We start from the raw sequence: 19,794 nt of genomic DNA, 5'->3' as shown, positions 1-19,794 counted from the left end.
CTGGCGTTCTACGGATCGGAGCGTGGAATGTCAGATCCCTTAATCGGGCAGGTAGGTTAGAAAATTTAAAAAGGGAAATGGATAGGTTAAAGTTAGATATAGTGGGAAGTTCGGTGGCAGGAGGAACAAGACTTTTGGTCAGGTGATTACAGGGTTATGAATTCAAAATCAAATAGGGGTAATGCAGGAGTAGGTTTAATAATAAATAAAAAACAGGAGTGCGGGTTAGCTACTACAAACAGCATAGTGAACGCATTATTGTGGCCAAGATAGACACAAAGCCCATGCCTACTACAGTAGTACAAGTTTATACGCCAACTAGCTCTGCAGATGATGATGAAATTGATGAAATGTATGACGAGATAAAAGAAATTATTCAGGTAGTGAAGGGAGACGAAAATTTAATAGTCATGGGTGACTGGAATTCGTCAGTAGGAAAAGGGAGAGAAGGAAACATAGTAAGTGAATATGGATTGGGGGGAAGAAATGAAAAAGGAAGCCGCCTTGTAGAATTTTGCACAGAGCATAACTTAATCATAGCTAACACTTGGTTCAAGAATCATAAAAGAAGGTTGTATACCTGGAAGAATCCTGGAGATACTAAAAGGTATCAGATAGATTATATAATGGTAAGACAGAGATTTGGGAACCAGGTTTTAAATTGTAAGACATTTCCAGGGGCAGATGTGGATTCTGACCACAATCTATTGGTTATGAACTGCAGATAGAAACTGAAGAAACTGCAAAAAGGTGGGAATTTAAGGAGATGCGACCTGGTTAAACTGAAAGAACAAGAGGTTGTAGAGAGTTTCAGAGAGAGCATAAGGGAACAATTGACAGGAATGGGGGAAAGAAATACAGTAGAAGAAGAATGGGTAGCTCTGAGGGATGAAGTAGTGAAGGCAGCAGACGATCAAGTAGGTAAAAAGACGAGGGCTAATAGAAATCCTTGGGTAACAGAAGAAATATTGAATTTAATTGATGAAAGGAGAAAATATAAAAATGCAGTAAATGAAGCAGGCAAAAAGGAATACAAACGTCTCAAAAATGTGATCAACAGGAAGTGCAAAATGGCTAAGCAGGGATGGCTAGAGGACAAATATAAGGATGTAGAGGCTTATCTCACTAGGGGTAAGATAGATACTGCCTACAGGAAAGTTAAAGAGACCTTTGGAGAGAAGAGAACCACTTGTATGAATATCAAGAGCTCAGATGGCAACCCAGTTCTAAGCAAAGAAGGGAAGGCAGAAAGGTGGAAGGAGTATATAGAGGGTTTATACACAAGGGCGATGTACTTGAGGACAATATTATGGAAATGGAAGAGGATGTAGATGAAGACGAAATGGGAGATAAGATACTGCGTGAAGAGTTTGACAGAGCACTGAAAGACCTGAGTCAAAACAAGGCCCCGGGAGTAGACAACATTCCATTGGAACTACAGATGGCCTTGGGAGAGCCAGTCATGACAAAACTCTACCATCTGGTGAGCAAGATGTATGAGACAGGCGAAATACCCTCAGACTTCAAGAAGAATATAATAATTCCAATCCCAAAGAAAGCAGGTGTTGACAGATGTGAAAATTACCGAACTATCAGTTTAATAAGTCACAGCTGCAAAATACTAATGCGAATTCTTTACAGACGAATGGAAAAACTGGTAGAAGCGGACCTCGGGGAAGATCAGTTTGGATTCCATAGAAATGTTGGAACACGTGAGGCAATACTAACCTTACGACTTATCTTAGAAGAAAGATTAAGAAAAGGCAAACCCACGTTTCTAGCATTTGTAGACTCAGAGAAAGCGTTTGACAATGTTAACTGGAATACTCTCTTTCAAATTCTGAAGGTGGCAGGGGTAAAATACAGGGAGCGAAAGGCTATTTACAATTTGTACAGAAACCAGATGGCAGTTATAAGAGTCGAGTGGCATGAAAGGGAAGCAGTGGTTGGGAAAGGAGTGAGACAGGGTTGTAGCCTCTCCCCGATGTTATTCAATCTGTATATTGAGCAAGCAGTAAAGGAAACAAAAGAAAAATTCGGAGTAGGTATTAAAATCCATGGAGAAGAGATAAAAACTTTGAGGTTCGCCGATGACATTGTAATTCTGTCAGAGACAGCAAAGGACTTGGAAGAGCAGTTGAACGGAATGGACAGTGTCTTGAAAGGAGGATATAAGATAAACATCAACAAAAGCAAAACGAGGATAATGGAATGTAGTGAAATTAAATCGGGCGATGCTGAGGGAATTAGATTAGGAAATGAGACACTTAAAGTAGTAAAGGAGTTTTGCTATTTAGGGAGTAAAATAACTGATGATGGTCGAAGTAGAGAGGATATAAAATGTAGACTGGCAATGGCAAGGAAATCGTTTCTGAAGAAGAGAAATTTGTTAACATCGAGTATAGATTTAAGTGTCAGGAAGTCGTTTCTGAAAATATTTGTATGGAGTGTAGCTATGTATGGAAGTGAAACATGGACGATAACTAGTTTGGACAAGAAGAGAATAGAAACTTTCGAAATGTGGTGTTACAGAAGAATGCTGAAGATAAGGTGGGTAGATCACGTAACTAATGAGGAGGTATTGAACAGGATTGGGGAGAAGAGGAGTTTGTGGCACAACTTGACTAGAAGAAGGGATCGGTTGGTAGGACATGTTTTGAGGCATCAAGGGATCACAAATTTAGCATTGGAGGGCAGCGTGGAGGGTAAAAATCGTAGAGGGAGACCAAGAGATGAATACACCAAGCAGATTCAAAAGGATGTAGATTGCAGTAGGTACTGGGAGATGAAGAAGCTTGCACAGGATAGAGTAGCATGGAGAGCTGCATCAAACCAGTCTCAGGACTGAAGACCACAACAACAACAATCATTGATCGAGTGTTTTGCAGACGTTGTCGGTTGTTCATGGCAATTGGGAGTTGTTCCTTAGCGGTTGTCAAGCCGTGTACAATTTTGAAGTAATTTATACACTACTGGCCATTAAAATTGCTACACCACGAAGATGACGTGCTACAAACGCGAAATTTAACCGACAGAAAGAAGATGTTGTGATTTGCAAATGATTAGGTTTCCAGAGCATTCACACAAGGTTGGCGCTGGTAGCGACACCTACAACGTGCTGACATGAGGAACGTTTCCAACATATTTCTCAAACACAAACAGCAGTTAACCGGCGTTGCCTGATGAAACGTTGTTGTGATGCCTCGTGTAAGGAGGAGAAATGCGTGCCATCACGTTTCCGACTTTGATAAAGGTCGGAATGTAGCCTATCGTGATTGCGGTTTATCGTATTGCGACATTGCTGCTCGCGTTGGTCGAGATCCAATGACTGTTAGCAGAATATGGAATCGGTGGGTTCAGGAGGGTAATACGGAACGCCGTGCTGGATTCCAAAGGCCTCGTATCACTAGCAGTCGAGATGACAGGCATTTTATCTGTGGTGTCACCGCTAGACACCACACTTGCTAGGTGGTAACTTAAATCGGCCGCGGTCCTGTAGTACATGTCGGACCCGCGTGTCGCCACTGTGGGATCGCAAACCTAGCGCCACCACAAGGCAGGTCTCGAGAGACTGAGGAGACCTCAGCCCAGTTGTACGGACAACATAGCTAGCGATTGGACGTGCTAAGCCTTGCTCTCATTTGCCGAGAGATAGACAGTAGAATAGCCCTCTGCTAAGTTAACTGGCGACCACCTAGCAAGGCGCCATTTGTATCAGTGCCTATAGCTTACTAATATTCAAGAGAGATGTATTCCAAGGACTAATTAAAAGTTAAGTAACAAGCATCTACGTACTTTTCTTCTTATTCATTTATAAGTCTCATGTTCCAGACTTCACGCCCGTCTGCGTTAGCATTGCGTGCCCTATCGGCTACAGCATTGTGTCTAGGCTGTATGGTCTAGACACAACATTATTGGCGACGAGGATGGGATTTTGTATTAATTCGTTTGTGTCATGGCTTCGCCACATTCTCCGGATGTACTGTCCGAATTTTATCGCTTGCAGAATCAGCAGACGCAGGCGTTATTGGATGCACTTGGACAGCTCGTCCAGGGTCAACGTGCGCTGCAACCCGATGCGGCAGCCGCCGCTTCTTCGCTACCGCTGCCACAAAACGCTGTTGCACCTCCCTTTAGGCCATACGTGGCGGCCGAAGAAACATGGCAAGAATGGTCCCGCCAGTTCCAGTTTCATCTAACAGCCTACAGAATTCAAGGTAACGAGCGGCAGCCGTTTTTGCTTTCTTGTGTCGGTGTGTCTACCTACCGTGTGATAGTGAAATTGTTTCCCCGACGCGACGTAGCAACTCTGACCTACGAAGAAATTTTGTCTGCTTTAGATGCCTATTTCAAGGAAACAGTGAATGTCGTTGCAAAACGGTATACGTTCTTTCGTACAAAACGTACGGCCGGTCAGACTAATAGGGAGTGGGTTGCGACATTGCAAGGACTTACTAGGGAGTGTGCGTTTGAATGTGAATGTGGCCTCCCTTATTCAGATACTATGGTGCGTGATGCAATTGCACAGAACGTTTCTGATGTTCGCATACGGGAACAGATTTTGAAACTAGTAAATCCCTCCCTTCAACAAGTGATAGACATATTGGATAGGCAAGACACACTTGACTCTGCTCAGGACTCATTTGAAACTTCGCCAGCAGTGTGTCACATTAACCGGCCCGCCGGGCCCGCTGCACGGGACGCTACGCGGCCCTCGCGCCCGTCACAGCAGCGGCAGCCTCCCTTGCCAACACGTGCGCCGCGTAAGCAAGCAACTGCAGTGAAATCATGCCCGCGGTGTGCAACTAGACATTCGCGTGAAAATTGCCCGTCACGCCAAGCTATTTGCTTTTACTGTCAAAAGAAAGGACATGTTCAAAGTGTTTGCCAGAAAAAGCTTAGATCAGACAATCACAATAATTCCAGGCCCTTTGCTTCGCGCCGGAATCGAACCCAGGACAATCAGGCTCGTGGACCTTCGCCCATGGACATTCATGTAGTTCATTCCAACCAGTCCAGTGACACTTTAGCTAACAGTGACTATGTTCGTCCCACCAAAAGTGTGCGTCGACGTCGCCGGAAATCCCGTACAGTCGCCAGTGCTTCTGTACCTGTATCAGTTCAAATTGCACGTGACAGTCGCTCTTGTCGTCAGCAGGACAATAAACTTTTTGTGGACTTAGACTTTGACGGCACAGTGATACCATTCCAGCTCGATACCGGAGCTGCAGTTTCATTGCTCAATCACGACACGTACAAACAACTGGGCAAACCGCCATTGCGTGCCGCAAATGTTAAGTTACATAGTTACTCTGGACAGCATATACCTGTGTTAGGACAGTGCAGCCTTCTTGCCACATACATGGGACAGACAAAACTTGTATCATTTTACGTTCTTCGTTCTACTTCTGCAGTGAACTTGTTTGGTTTAGATTTATTTCAATTGTTTAATATGTCTATAGTAAATCAGGTCCTATCAGTGAATCAGACTGTGCCTTCCGCCAGTGTTTCTAGTCTTTGTGAAGAATTTGCAGACATTTTTGCACCGGGCCTTGGTTGCGCTAAGAACTATGAAGCGCATTTGGAACTGCAAGAAAACGCGCAACCGAAATTTTTCAGAGCGCGCAATGTTCCCCACGCATTGCGTGATGAGGTCGCCAGAACATTAGCCGATTTAGAATCTCAAGGTGTAATTGAACGTGTGCAGGCTTCTCTCTGGACCTCACCCTTAGTAATTTTGCCAAAACCTTCCGGTAAACTGAGACTTTGTGTGGACTTCAAGGCAACAGTGAATCCACAACTTGTGAGTGCCACTTTTCCTTTGCCCCGCCCGGAAGATCTTTTTGACAAACTGTGCCCGGGAAAATATTTTTCAAAATTGGACCTAGCAGATGCGTACTTGCAAATACCTGTGGACGCAGAATCCCAGCGCGTCTTGGTGGTAAACACGCATCTTGGCTTGTATCGCTTCAAAAGACTGCCATTCGGGTGTGCATCCGCCCCTGCTTTGTTTCAGCAATATTTACAAACTGTTTGTGCGTCGGTCCCTACTGCTGCGAACTATCTGGACGATATTGTGATCTCAGGAAAGACAGAAGCCGAACATTTGCAAAATCTCCGAACATTATTTCAGGTCTTGCGTCAGAATGGTCTTCGCTTGAGGAAGGACAAATGTGTGTTTTTTGCTCGGGACTTACCCTACCTGGGGCATGTCATAAATGCCCAAGGTATACATCCGAGTCCAGAGCACCTCCGTGCCATACAGGAGTTGCCTTCGCCACGGGATGTTAAACAACTACAGAGTGTGCTGGGTAAAATTAATTATTATGCAAAGTTTGTGCGCAATGCTTCTTCCATTTCAGCTCCGCTTCATCGCTTACGCCGTAAAGGTGTTCCGTTCGTCTGGACGACGGAATGCGAACGCGCCTTTCGCCAGTTGAAATCGGCGTTACTTTCAAATACGTGCCTTACGCCATTCGATCCCCAGAAACCCCTTTTGTTGATAGTAGATGCATCGGATTTCGGGATCGGTGCTGTGCTTGCGCACAAAGATGGATCGCATGATCGCCCTATTGCCTTTGCGTCCAAATTGCTCTCATCTGCGCAAAGAAATTATTCACAGATAGAGAAAGAAGCTTTAGCTCTCGTGTTTGGTGTTACAAAGTTTCACGATTTCTTGTATGGTCGTCACTTTACCATCATCACGGACCACAAACCTTTGACATCGCTTTTTCATCCGACCAAGCCTGTACCTCCACGTACAGCGCAGAAATTCATTCGCTGGTCACTTTTTCTCTCGCAGTACCGCTACGATATCTTGTATCGGTCCACTGCTAAGCACGGAAACGCTGATGCGTTGTCCCGTTTGCCTGTTGCTGAGGATAAAGCATTCGATTCTTCCGAACTTGCTTGCATGTTCATTGATTCGGAAACCGATGACGTGGTCGAATCGTTTCCGATTGATTTTCGTCGTGTAGCTACAGCCACAGCTGCTGACCCTGTCCTTGCTACTGTTTTGCGTTTTGTTGCTACGCAATGGCGCTTGTCCAAGTCACGGATCGAGGATCCTTTGGTTCGTCGTTTTTTTGCTCACAAGGAGAGACTTTTTGTCCGACGTGGTGTTTTGTTGTTGCGTTCCGATAATGATCAGTCCAGAGTCGTGGTCCCACGTTCGTTACAGTCCTCTGTCTTAAAGCTTCTTCACCAAGGACATTGGGGTATAGTGCGTACGAAACAACTTGCTCGTCAGCACTGTACTTGGTTCGGAATCGATGCGGCGATTACGAATATGTGCTCTTCTTGCGTGGCGTGTGCCGAACACCAATCCGCACTGCCGCGGAAATTCTTTGCATGGCCGAAAGCCAATTCCCCTTGGCAACGCTTGCACATCGATTTTACTGGTCCATTTTGGAATGCTCGATGGTTGGTTGTGGTCGATGCTTTCAGTAATTTTCCTTTTGTTGTCCGGATGTCTTCCACGACGTCTTCTGCCACAATCCAAGCCTTGTCTGCTATCTTTTGCATTGAAGGTCTTCCGCAGACTATTGTTTCCGACAATGGCCCACAATTCATGTCCGCAGAATTTCAGTCCTTCTGCGAGGCCAATGGTATTCAACATCTGACATCCGCGCCGTTTTCGCCTCAGTCAAACGGTGCCGCTGAACGATTGGTCCGGACTTTCAAGTCACAGATGTTGAAATTGAAAGAGTCGCATTCTCGGGAGGACGCTTTGTTGCTCTTTTTGTCTTCGTATCGCTCTCAGCCCCGCGATGGTCGCTCGCCGGCTGAATTGCTCCATGGTCGTTCTCATCGCACCTTGATGTCTTTGCTGCATCCACCACATCAGGTTCCTGTGCAGCGGCAGACTCCTGCTTTTGCTCCTGGCGACGTTGTCTATTATCGCACCTATCGCGGTTCACGGCGTTGGCTCGCAGGGCGCATTCTTCGCTGCCTCGGCCGCACGATGTATTTGGTTTTGGGGGCCTCTGGTGAGGTGCGTCGGCATCTCAATCAGCTGCGCCTCTGTCGTCGCCTGGGTTCTGCCGCTCCCCGTCTGCTTTCAGCGACGGAGCCGTCCGGTCAGCGCCTTGGGGACCCATCTACTGGCTCGTCTCATCCCCAGGTGTTACCGACGCTGCCTTCCCTTTTGCCTCATGGCGTCGCGCCGCCGCCGCAGCCGCCGCCGGCGCCGCCCGCAGTGGACGCTTCGCTGCAACCGCCCGGCGCCTCCCAGGGTCACGCGCCGCCGCTCGCTTCCCGTGACCAGCCGTCCTCCGCCATGGACCTCTTGCCCGCTCCGGACCAGATGTCGTCATCGCGCGTCGGATTCCCCGACGCAATGGAGGTCGACCCTTCGGCCCCTCCTGTCTCATTACGTGCGCATACGCCGCATGTTGACGTGCACCCTGGACTAGGTTTTCAGGCGTTTCCTAGCTCCCCTCGGACCGAATGGCCGGGTGCGGGTGGCACAGCCTCGCCTGTTGTTAGGCTCCCCACCTCATCGCATACGTCAACATGCGGTCCTCCCCACGGCGGGCGGAAGCCTTATCTCACGACCGTTCGCCGATTTGCGGGGGAGGAATGTGGTGTCACCGCTAGACACCACACTTGCTAGGTGGTAACTTAAATCGGCCGCGGTCCTGTAGTACATGTCGGACCCGCGTGTCGCCACTGTGGGATCGCAAACCTAGCGCCACCACAAGGCAGGTCTCGAGAGACTGAGGAGACCTCAGCCCAGTTGTACGGACAACATAGCTAGCGATTGGACGTGCTAAGCCTTGCTCTCATTTGCCGAGAGATTGACAGTAGAATAGCCCTCTGCTAAGTTAACTGGCGACCACCTAGCAAGGCGCCATTTGTATCAGTGCCTATAGCTTACTAATATTCAAGAGAGATGTATTCCAAGGACTAATTAAAAGTTAAGTAACAAGCATCTACGTACTTTTCTTCTTATTCATTTATAAGTCTCATGTTCCAGACTTCACGCCCGTCTGCGTTAGCATTGCGTGCCCTATCGGCTACAGCATTGTGTCTAGGCTGTATGGTCTAGACACAACATTATCCGCATGTTTGTACGGATCGTGCAGCCACGTCTCGATCCCTGAGTCAACAGATGGAGACGTTGGCAAGAGAACAACCATATGAACGAAGAGTTCGACGACGTTTGCAGCAGCATGGACTATCAGCTCGGAGACCATGGCTGCGGTTACCCTTGACGCTGCATCACAAGCAGGAGCGCCTGCGATAGTGTACTCAACGACGAACCTGAGTGCACGAATGGCAAAGCGTCATTTTTTCGGATGAATCCAGGTTCTGTTTACAGCATCATTATGGTCGCATCCGTGTTTGGCGATATCGCGGTGAACGCACATTGGAAGCGTGTGTTCGTCATCGCCATACTGGCGTATCACCCAGCGTGATGGTATGGGGTGCCATTGGTTACACCTTTCGGTCACCTCTTGTTCGCATTGATGGCACTCTGAACAGTGGACCCGTGGCTCTACCCTTCATTCGATCCCTGCGAAACCCTACATTTCAGCAGGATAATGCACTACCGCATGTTGCAGGTCCTGTACGGGCCTTTCTGGATACAGAAAATGTTCGACTGCTGCTCTGGCCAGCACATTCTCCAGATCTCTCACCAATTGGAAACGTCTGGTCAAAGGTGGTCGAGCAACTGGCTCGTCACAATACGCCAGTCACTAATCTTGATGAACTGTGGTATCGTGTTGAAGCTGCATAGGCAGCTGTACCCATACACGCCATCCAAGCTCTGTTTGACTCAACGCCCAGGCGTATCAAGGCCGTTATTATTGCCAGAGGTGGTTGTTCTGGGTACTGATTTCTCAGGATCTATGCACCCAAACTGCGTGGAAATATAATCACATGTCAGTTCCAGTATAATATAGTTGTCCAACGAATACCCGTTTATCATCTGCATTTCTTCTTGGTGTAGCAATGTTAATGGTCAGTATTGTATATCTTCACTTCTAAATTTGACTTATTTGTCTTGTAGGAATAAAGATAGTTGGTGATGACCAAAACCTGTAATATTGCAATTGTGCGTGATTTTGCCGGAATGTAAACTGATTTCAAAAGAAGCTTGTGAGCAGTCACTAACATTACCACCAGGACTGGAACGTCACTCATTGCAAACTGCCAGCGCTGCGGAGGCCTCCAGCGATGTTGGTCTCACCTGATGACGTCGAGCAGCGCAGAGAAGCTGGACTGGGAGTGCAGGATGGTCTTGGGGTCGCCCGTGGTGCCGGAGCTGTGCAGCGCGATGACGGGTCGGCGCGCCTCCTCCCCCTTAGGCGGCGGCCGCGACAGCTGCTGGGTCACGAAGCGCTGCACGTCTGCTGCCGGCACGGGGGCGGCGGCGCCCAGGGGCTGCGGCTGCACGGGGCTGGCCGCAGACACCGCCCTCAGCGCCGCCTGCTCGCACTGCACCGCCGCGGGGGACAGCCGCACCAGCAGCCGCCGCAGGTCCTCTGCGTCACAAACAGAAGTGCACACGTGTGCTCTCACAAGAGGAAAACAGGAACGGCTAAGATCACGCGGGGTCTGTAGCAAAGCCGGCCACTGTGGCGAGCGGTTCTAGGCGCTTCAGTCCGGAACCGCGCAGCTGCTAAGGTCACAGGTTCGAATCCTGCCTGGAGCATGGAGCTGTGTGATGTCCTTAGGTTAGTTAGGTTTAAGTAGTTCTAAGTCTAGGGGACTGATGACCTCCCACACCGAGCGAGGTGGCGCAGTGGTTAGCACACTGGACTCGCATTCGGAAGGACGACGGTTCAATCCCGCGTCCGACCATCCTGATTTAGGTTTTCCGTGATTTCCCTAAATTGCTCCAGGCAAATGCCGGGATGGTTCCTTTGAAAGGGCACGGCCGACTTCCTTCCCCATCCTTCCCTAACCCTCTGAGACCGATAACCTCGCTGTTTGGTCTCTTCCCCCAAACAACCAACCAACCTCCCATAGTGCTCAGAGCTATTTGAAACCCGCAAAGTTAGCCGAGCGCGCTAATGCGCTGTTTCCTGGACTCGGGTAAGCGCGCCGGCCCCGGATCGAATCCGCCCGGCGGATTAACGACCAGGGCCGGTGTGCCGGCCAGCCTGGATACGGTTTTTAGGTGGTTTTCCACATCCCACTAGGTGAATGCTGGGCTGGTCCTCACGTTGCGCCTCAGTTACATGGCTCGCAGACATCTTAACACTTTCGCAATACTCCATGGATTTCACTCGTCGCAGACAGTTTGGATACACTAATTCCTTCCCGGTGGGTACGGGGTGGCGGCAGGAAGGGTATCCGGCCACCCCTTTCTACTAACCTTGCCAAATGCCTTCCTAACTATGTCGACCCAGCGTCAGTCCGGGACATGGCACCAGTGAAAGAAGAAGTGCTCAGAGCTATTTGAACCATCTGTAGCAAAGATGAACTGCACTGCACCTATTGAGCAATATACAGACTTGACAAAAGTCATAGGATACGGCCTGATGTCGTATCAGACCTCCTTTTGCCCGATATCGCGCGCAACTCGATTTAGCATAGACTCAACAAGCCGTTGGAAGCTCCCTGCAGAAATATTGTGCCATGCTCCCTTTATATGGATGGAGAGGGTTGCATAGGCTTACGACGGCAAGGTCTTCAGCGCCCACTCAGTAACAGATTGAGACGAGCGTCAAGAAAATACTCAGAACTGGAAGATAAAACAGAACGGAAAACGCAGGTAACAAGGTTGGAAAAATATGTGCCGACCGACACCGAAGCGTGGGACGAAGCATACCGTCAACAGTAAAGTGCGGACAGCACAGGAAGAAAGTGGTAGAGTGAGGTGAAACAATATAGCAGATGGAAGTGGCTGACTGCAAGGAAAAAAGGGAGGAGCCAGCCACTCTACAATACACTAAAACCTCCAGCCTAAAAGTTTAGGCCAGAGTCCAGACATATCACAAAACTTTAAAACCCTAGACACACACGTCTCATCGTTAGCTAATATACAGGGCAGATCCCCATCAATTTGTGCTTCTGCCCTTGCATCACGGTATAAAATGCAGTCTGTTAAAATGTGGCGGACAGACATGTGCACACCACAAGTATCACAAAACGGGGGTTCCTACCGCCTTAATAGAAAGCTATGTGTGAGAGGACAGTGCCCGATCCGAAGACGCGTGAGGGGCACTTCTTCCCGCGTGAGTAACCGGCAGGAGGAACGCCATGGCCGAGTTGTTGACTTCACCAACCGCAGTTTATTGGCCGTCACCACCAGCCATTTTTCCTCCCACAAGTCCATGCACTTCTTGTGGAGTGCAGAAATGACAGACTTCAAAGGAATAGGACACTGGACCACATCCTGCTCCCTGCAGGCCTCCTTGGCAGCCCGATCGGCCTGTTCATTGCCACATATTCCTATATGACCAGGCACCCAGCAGAAGGACATCTCCTTACCCCGCCGTTGGAGCAAGTACAGTTGGTCATATATCAGCTGGACCATCTCCTCAGTTGGGTACAGATTCTGCAATGATTGTAAGGCACTAAGAGAATTGGAGCAGATGGGAAACCGATTGCCCCGAATACGATTCATCTGCTCCAGTTCCTTCAGGATCGCGTGGAGGGAGGCGAATCCAGATAACATGATCAGAGAACACTACAGAACAGCCAAGGAAATTCCCTTGTTTGGAGCCATCTGTGTAAATGACGGTAAAACCGTGAGGCACATCTAAAATGTTAAAAAACAGAGATGGGAATGTAAAATTTGGCGTACTATCTTTCTTAAAATTAGTCAAGTCTAATATGAGTCTGGGTCTCCGGAGCAGCCAAGGTGGAAATCTGCTCCAACCGCGAGGGAAAACAGGAAGACCAGCCATATCCATCGCAGAGAGGCAATCCTGTGCGCGAATCCCATAGCTGCCTTTAAAGCCGTCCATAACTGCGAAAATGTTACACGTGCAGGTTTTTGTACACGAAATGACCTCTCTATTATGTCCAATGAATGATCGATGGGATTAATGTCGCTCGAATTGTCCAGAATATTCTACGAAACAACTGTGAACTGTTGCGGCCGGGTGACATGGCAAGACGTATCGTCATCCATAAAAATGAAGTCCATGAATGCCTGCAAATGGTCTCCATGTAGCCGAACATAACCATTCCCAGTTAACGATCTGTTCAATTGGACAAAAGGACCTACTCCATTCCATGTAAACATAGCCCAGACCGTTATGGAGCCACCACCGCTTCGCACAGTGCCTTGTTGACAACTTGCGTCCACGGCTTTGAGGTATCTTCGCCACACTCGAACCCTATCAGCTCTTTCTAACTGAAAATGGATTTTATCTGACCACGACACTATCTTCCAGTCGTCTATGGTGCAACCGGATTGATCATGAGCCCAGGAGAGGTGGCGCAGGTGATGTGCTGTTAAGCAAAGGCACTCGCTTCGATCGTCTGCTGCCATAGCCCATTAACGTCAAATTTCGCAGCACTGCTCAAACGAAGAAGATAGTCTTACGTCTCACATTGATTTCTGTGGTTATTTCATGCAGTGTTGCTTGTCTGTTAACACTGACAATTCTACGCAAACCTTGCTGCTCTCGGTCGTTAAGTGAATGTCGTCTGCCTCAGTGTTGTCTGTGATGAAAGGTAATGCCTAAAATTTATTCTCGACACACACTTGACACTGTGGATCTCGGAATGATTAATTCCCTAACGATTTCCGAAATGGAATGTGCCATGCTACTAGTTCCAACTACCAATCCGTGTTCAAAGCCTGACAATTCCCGTCCTGCAGCCATAATCAAGTCGGAAAGGTTTTCACTTGAAAAATCTGGGTACAAATAGCAGCTCCACCCATGAATTGCCCTTTTTTACCTTGTGTACGCGATACTACTGCTATCTCTATATGTGCATATCGCTATCCAATGGCTTCTGTCACCTCAGTGTATAAAGTACATCAAAAGGATATAGAGTGCAATGGATATTCTATTGTTAAATGCAGAGAAGAGTGTGGACATCTGGAAAAGAGTACCCTGAAGGCTTCTACGAGAGGGAGAACTTGTCTGATGACATGATAGAACAAGGAGTCGCTACGGAAAAGATAGGCAATCCAGTACTAGAATCAGAATTTAAAGGAGCTTTGGAAGACATAATATCAAACAAGGTAGAATGGATAGACAAGATTCCTCCAGAATTTCTAAAATCATTGGAGGAAGTGACACCAAACCACTATTCACTTTTGTGTATGTGAGAGGCTGGCGATATAAAATCTGACTATCGTAAAAATATCATCCATGTGATTCCGAAGATAGCAGAGCCGAGAATTACCGTACAGTCAGCTCAACAGCTTGTGCATCCAAGTTGCTGACAAGAATAATATACAGAAGAATGGAAAAAAATTGAGTATCTGTTAGATGACGATCACTTTGGCTTTAGGAAAGGTAAAGGCACCAGAGATACAGTTCTGACATTGCGGTTGATAATGGAAGCAAGGCCAAAGAAAAATCGAGACTCGTTCATAGAATTTGTCGACCTGAAAAAAAGTTCAACAATGTAAAATGGTAAAAGATGTTCAAAATTCTGAGAAAAACGGTAGTAAAGCTATAGGAATATACGGATAGTATACAATATATGCAAAAACCAAAAGGGAACAGTAAGAGTGGGAGACCGAGAACGAAGGGTTCCGATTAAAAAGGGTTTGAGACAGAGATGTAGTCTAGGATCTACTGTTCAATCTGTACATCGAAGAAGCAAAGACGGAATTAAAAGAAAGGCTCAAGAGTGAGATTACAATTTGAGGTGGAAGGACGTCAATGATATGATTCGCCAACTACTCGTACATTGCTATCTTCAGTGAAAGTGAAGGGTTGAAGCATTTTTTTGTTTCGTTTTGTTTTAGGGTGCAAGAACAACTGGGGTCACACGCGCCCAAATCAAAGCTATCGAACAGAGAGGAGCTAAAAACGACTACACGTCAATCCCAGTCGACGTAAGAGAAACAGCGAAAAACAGGGACGTGGAGTAAGGGCTATAAAATACACCATAGAGAAACGGAGATCCAAGACTCAAAATTAAATAGCCTTTACCATACTGCTATGACGGATAAAAACTAAAACGCGGCCGACAGCCCGCGCGTCGTTTGCTAAAACGGGCGATAACTCAGGAGGCAAACCCAAGCGGGAACGTCAACGGTTAAAAAATGGGCATTCCGTCAGGAAATGGTGGACAGTTGAAAGTTGGGAGCAATGTGCATGAAGTGGTGGGGGAGAGCCACTTAACAAATGGCGATGGCTGAAAAGGCAGTGCCCAATACGCAACCTAGTTAAAATGACCCCTCCTTGCGGTGGGAAGGCCGGAAGGAGGTCGTCCAAGCCGCTGGGAGAGGCTTAAATACCTGGAGCTTAGTCCCACGAAGGGGGGACAAGTGGCCATGCCAAGGCGACACCACGTCCTGACAGACGGCAACACAGAGATCAACAGAGGGAGTATAGGAACTAGTAGGATGAGGCACGAGGTCTGCAGCCTTGGCAGTAGCGTCATCAGCCTCGTTTTCTGACAGATCGACATGTCCAGGAACCCAAATAAACATCACTGTGGCTCCATCAAGAGTGACAGGTTTCCTAGATCCGTTGGACTAAGGAATGGGCGGTGTAGAGTGCACAGAGACTTCGAAGGGCGCTGAGAGAGTCTGAGGAGATAACACAGTTGAAAAGCCTGAGTCGTCGGATGTGCTCCGTAGCCTGATACACAGCGAAGAGCTCGGGGGTAAATGCTGAGCAGTGTGCCGGAAGCCGATACCGAAAAACGTCGCCGCCAATCACGAAGGCGGACCCGACGCCTCAGTCATCCCGAGATACATCAGCGTACACAAAGGTAATATAGCGGAGTTCCGTGTGAAGGTTATGAAATTGGAGGTGATAGAACGAGGTTAGAGCAGTGTCCTTAGGAACCGAATGAAGGCCAAGGTTAACATGGTGGGGTAGGAGTTCACATTCACCGGAAAAGTTGAAGGTTGCGTGAAGATCAGCCGCCGGCGCAAGTGCCGAAAGTGAACTCCAGGAGGTAGCAGAGAAGAGGGACGCGCCCCATACTGGCGATCAAAGGAGTTATCGAAGAAGGAGGCACAGGATGGGTGGCCACGTATGGCAGACAAACGACATGCATACTTCCTGAGAGAAAGTCACAACGGTAGGTCAGTGGTAGTTCGTTTAGCAGCTTCGGCATACAATCTCTCAACTGGGCTAGTGTAAAAAGCACCAGTGGCCAAACGAATGCCACTCAAAACATTAAATAACTAAGAAGTGCACGGCACAGTCACTGTATACGTGTATTGAACCATAACGTATGAAGATTTGTGAGATAATTGCATTCTTATGACTTGTAGTTGGTGATAATTGATAACGATGATTGGTTTGTGGCCCGCATCTCGTGGTCGTGCGGTAGCGTTCTCGCTTCCCACGCCCGGGTTCCCGGGTTCGATTCCCGGCGGGGTCAGGGATTTTCTCTGCCTCGTGATGGCTGGGTGTTGTGTGATGTCCTTAGGTTAGTTAGGTTTAAGTAGTTCTAAGTTCTAGGGGACTGATGACCATAGATGTTAAGTCCCATAGTGCTCAGAGCCATTTGAACCATTTGATTTGATTGGTTTGTGGGGCGCTCAACTGCGCCGCCATCAGCGCCCGTACAAAGTCCCAATTGTAACACAGTCCAATTTTTTCGTAGTCCACTCTAGCCACTGTCACAAATGATGATGATGATGATGAAATGATGAGGACAGCACAAACACCCAACCCGGCCGGGAATCGAGCCCTGGGCCCCCTGATCCAGAGGCAGCAACGCTAGCCACTAAACCAGGAGCTGCGGGCTTGGTGATCATTGATGTTTATTATTTGAAGTGATGCTTTATTACAGTTTTTCCCAGAATCTTTTTTTTTTTTTAGTCTGAGCAATATCTACGTGAAAGAGACAGGCTATTTATTCTTTGGAAAAGCTAGAAATTCCATTGGACACTGCAATTTTATCAGCCGTGCGTAGGTGCGATGCCTCTTCTCTAGCCGCACGCAGTCAGATACTAGAAGATCTCACGGCTTATTAGCTACTGAAAAATAATGATTATTAGGGATTTAATTTACGCCCATTTCGTGATCTGGATTGATAAAATTCTGATGTGTTTCCTGAATCCATGCTGACTGTGTCAACAGATCGTTTTCCTCGAGCAAATTCACAATGTTCGAGCACAATATACGTTGCAAAATCCTCCGGCAAATCGGCATCAATGATCTGGATCTACAATTCGTAGGATTATCCCTACTCATTTTCTTGAATATTATTGTAAGCTGTGCAGCTTTCCAGTATTTAGGTTCAAATGGCTCTGAGCACTATGGGACTTAACATCTATGGTCATCAGTCTCCTAGAACTTAGAACTACTTAAACCTAACTAACCTAAGGACATCACACAACACCCAGTCATGACGAGGCAGAGAAAATCCCTGACCGCGCCGGGAATCGAACCCGGGCGCCCAGTATTTAGGTACGGATCTTTCGTCGTGCGAGCAGTTGTGCATGATTATTAAGTACGGAGATCTCTTCCACATGAATAAGCAGAAAACCTGGTTTCAATCATGCATCGGAGATGTCAAGTGATCGTTGACGCTGTGGGTGACTACGTATTTTGTAATTTCATTTGTCTCTTGTTCATATATGATGTATGTACACTGATGTGCCAAGTCATTATGACCACCTACTTAAAGGCTTGTTGGTCCGCTTCTGGAACGCAGTTCAGCAGTGATTTTACGTGCCATGAATTCAACTAGTACTTGACCGAGCGAGGTGGCGCAGTGGTTAGCACACTGGACTCGCATTCGGGAGGAGGACGGTTCAATCCCGTCTCCAGCCATCTTGATTTAGGTTTTCCGTGATTTCCCTAAATCGTTTCAGGCAAATGCCGGGATGGTTCCTTTGAAAGGGCACGGCCGATTTCCTTCCCAATCCTTCCCTAACCCGAGCTTGCGCTCCGTCTCTAATGACCTCGTTGTCGGCGGGACGTTAAACATTAACCACCACCACCACCAACTAGTACTTGATCGTTTTCAGAAGTTTTGTGGCACCAGATGCCTACACGCAGGTCACACACTTTCCCTAATTTACTGGCGGTTGGTTTGTGGGCACGAGCTGCCGCCCGATAGCGCCCCAGTTTGGTTTCATCGGTTTCAGATAACCCGAATTTGATGGCCAAGAGGTCAACGTGAGTTCACATGCTCACCAAACCGCTGCAGCACGATTCTGGCTTATGACACGGAGAGTTATACAGTTGGAAGATGCCACCGCAAGTCCCATGGAAGCCCAGGTTAATGTCCCCCACAGACGCAGGCCGTAGGAGCAGTATTACGTTAAGTGCGGCATTCACAACATACTATTGCTCCCATCGGCCTGCGTCCGTTCTGGACACGACCATACACCTGGTTTAAGAATAAACGGGATTCATCCCACCAGGAGACACGATTCCACTGATCCGCGGTCCAGTCCCGACGATCCCGTGCCCACTTTAATCATAACTGACAATATTGTTGTGTCAACATGGGCACACGCAGGAGTCCTCTGAAGCGGATCACAATGTTCAACACTGTACACTGAATGGTGTGCTCCTAAACGCTTGGGTCTTTGCCAGCACTGTACTCTGTCGCCAGATCTGCTACAGATTGCCGCCTATCCTGCTTTAGACAGAGGGCAAGCCTTCGATCCCTACGTTCTGTGATGAGGCATGGAAATGAAACTTCTTGTCGCCTAATCGTTGTATCAGCATTGTGTGTGTATAAAACCGAGGACCTAGAAACGATGGAGAGGCTTCGTTCCGCCGTAGCATCAGTGGTCCACTACCGCAGAACAGGTCACAGCAGTCCACCCACCCCACCGCCGCCCCACACTGAACCCAGGGTTATTGTGTGGTTCGGTCCCCAGTGGACCCTCCCCCCCCTGCCCCCCCCCCCCCCCCAGGTCCCCCGGGAACGTCTCATACCAGACGAGTGTAACCCCAAATGTTTGCGTGGTAGAGTAATTATGGTGTACGCGTACGTGGAGACTGTTTGCGCAGCAATCGCCGACGTAGTGCATAGTGTAACTTAGGCGAAATAAGGGGAACCAGTCCGCATTCGCCGAGGTAGATGGACAACCACCTAAAAACCATCCACAGGCTGGCCGGAACACCGGGTCTTGGCACAAATCCGCCGGGCGGATTCGTGCTGGGGACCTGCACGCTTTCCCGCTCAGGAAGCAGTGCGTTAGAGCGTGCGGCTAGCCGGGCGCGCGATATCAGCATTCAATAACAACTTTCCATGGATTTTCAGTATGGTAGCACGCGAGCAGCCGACCAGCTTCGCCGTTTCCGAGATCCTCGCTACCAGGCAATACGTCACAACTATCTGGCTTTTATCAAAGTCGCTTAAGTCGGCGGATTTCCACATTTGCGCTACTTATCGTTGCTAGAATGAATCCCCATTCGTCTCTGCTCCACTGATATACTTCTCTTACCGCGTCACGTGCCTTCGGCGCCACCAGACAGCGTACAGTCTTGGGGTGGGCAGTGATCATAATGTTTTGGCTCTTCAGTGCATTTGCTTAAGTTTGTTTTCAAACAAGGCAATGGCCTTGCCGCAGTGGATAAACCGGTTCCAGTGAGATCACCGAAGTTAAGCGGTGTTGGGCGTGGCCGGCGCTTGGATGGGTGACCATCCAGCCACCATGCGCTGTTGCCATTTTTCGGGGTGCACTCAACGTCGTGATGCCAATTGAGGAGCTACTCGACCGAA

The 19,794-nt window shown here is 48.2% G+C and overlaps 1 protein-coding gene across 2 annotated transcripts in view; it reads right to left on the bottom strand.

Moving 5' to 3' along the window:
* The window catches only part of LOC126198879 (probable 4-coumarate--CoA ligase 1), a 143,361-nt gene that overhangs the window by 46,696 nt on the left and 76,871 nt on the right, over positions 1–19,794 (bottom strand). For both annotated transcript variants that reach the window (XM_049935483.1, XM_049935485.1), the window contains exon 4: positions 10,196–10,490. In XM_049935483.1, coding sequence (XP_049791440.1) covers positions 10,196–10,490 — 295 coding nt within the window. The remainder of the gene's footprint in view (positions 1–10,195; positions 10,491–19,794) is intronic.

The sequence above is a fragment of the Schistocerca nitens genome, chromosome 8 (genome assembly GCF_023898315.1).
Source record: "Schistocerca nitens isolate TAMUIC-IGC-003100 chromosome 8, iqSchNite1.1, whole genome shotgun sequence".
Taxonomy (NCBI): domain Eukaryota; kingdom Metazoa; phylum Arthropoda; class Insecta; order Orthoptera; family Acrididae; genus Schistocerca; species Schistocerca nitens.
The sequence above is the reverse complement of the archived record's forward strand: the minus strand, read 5'-3'. Positions and strand labels throughout refer to the sequence as shown.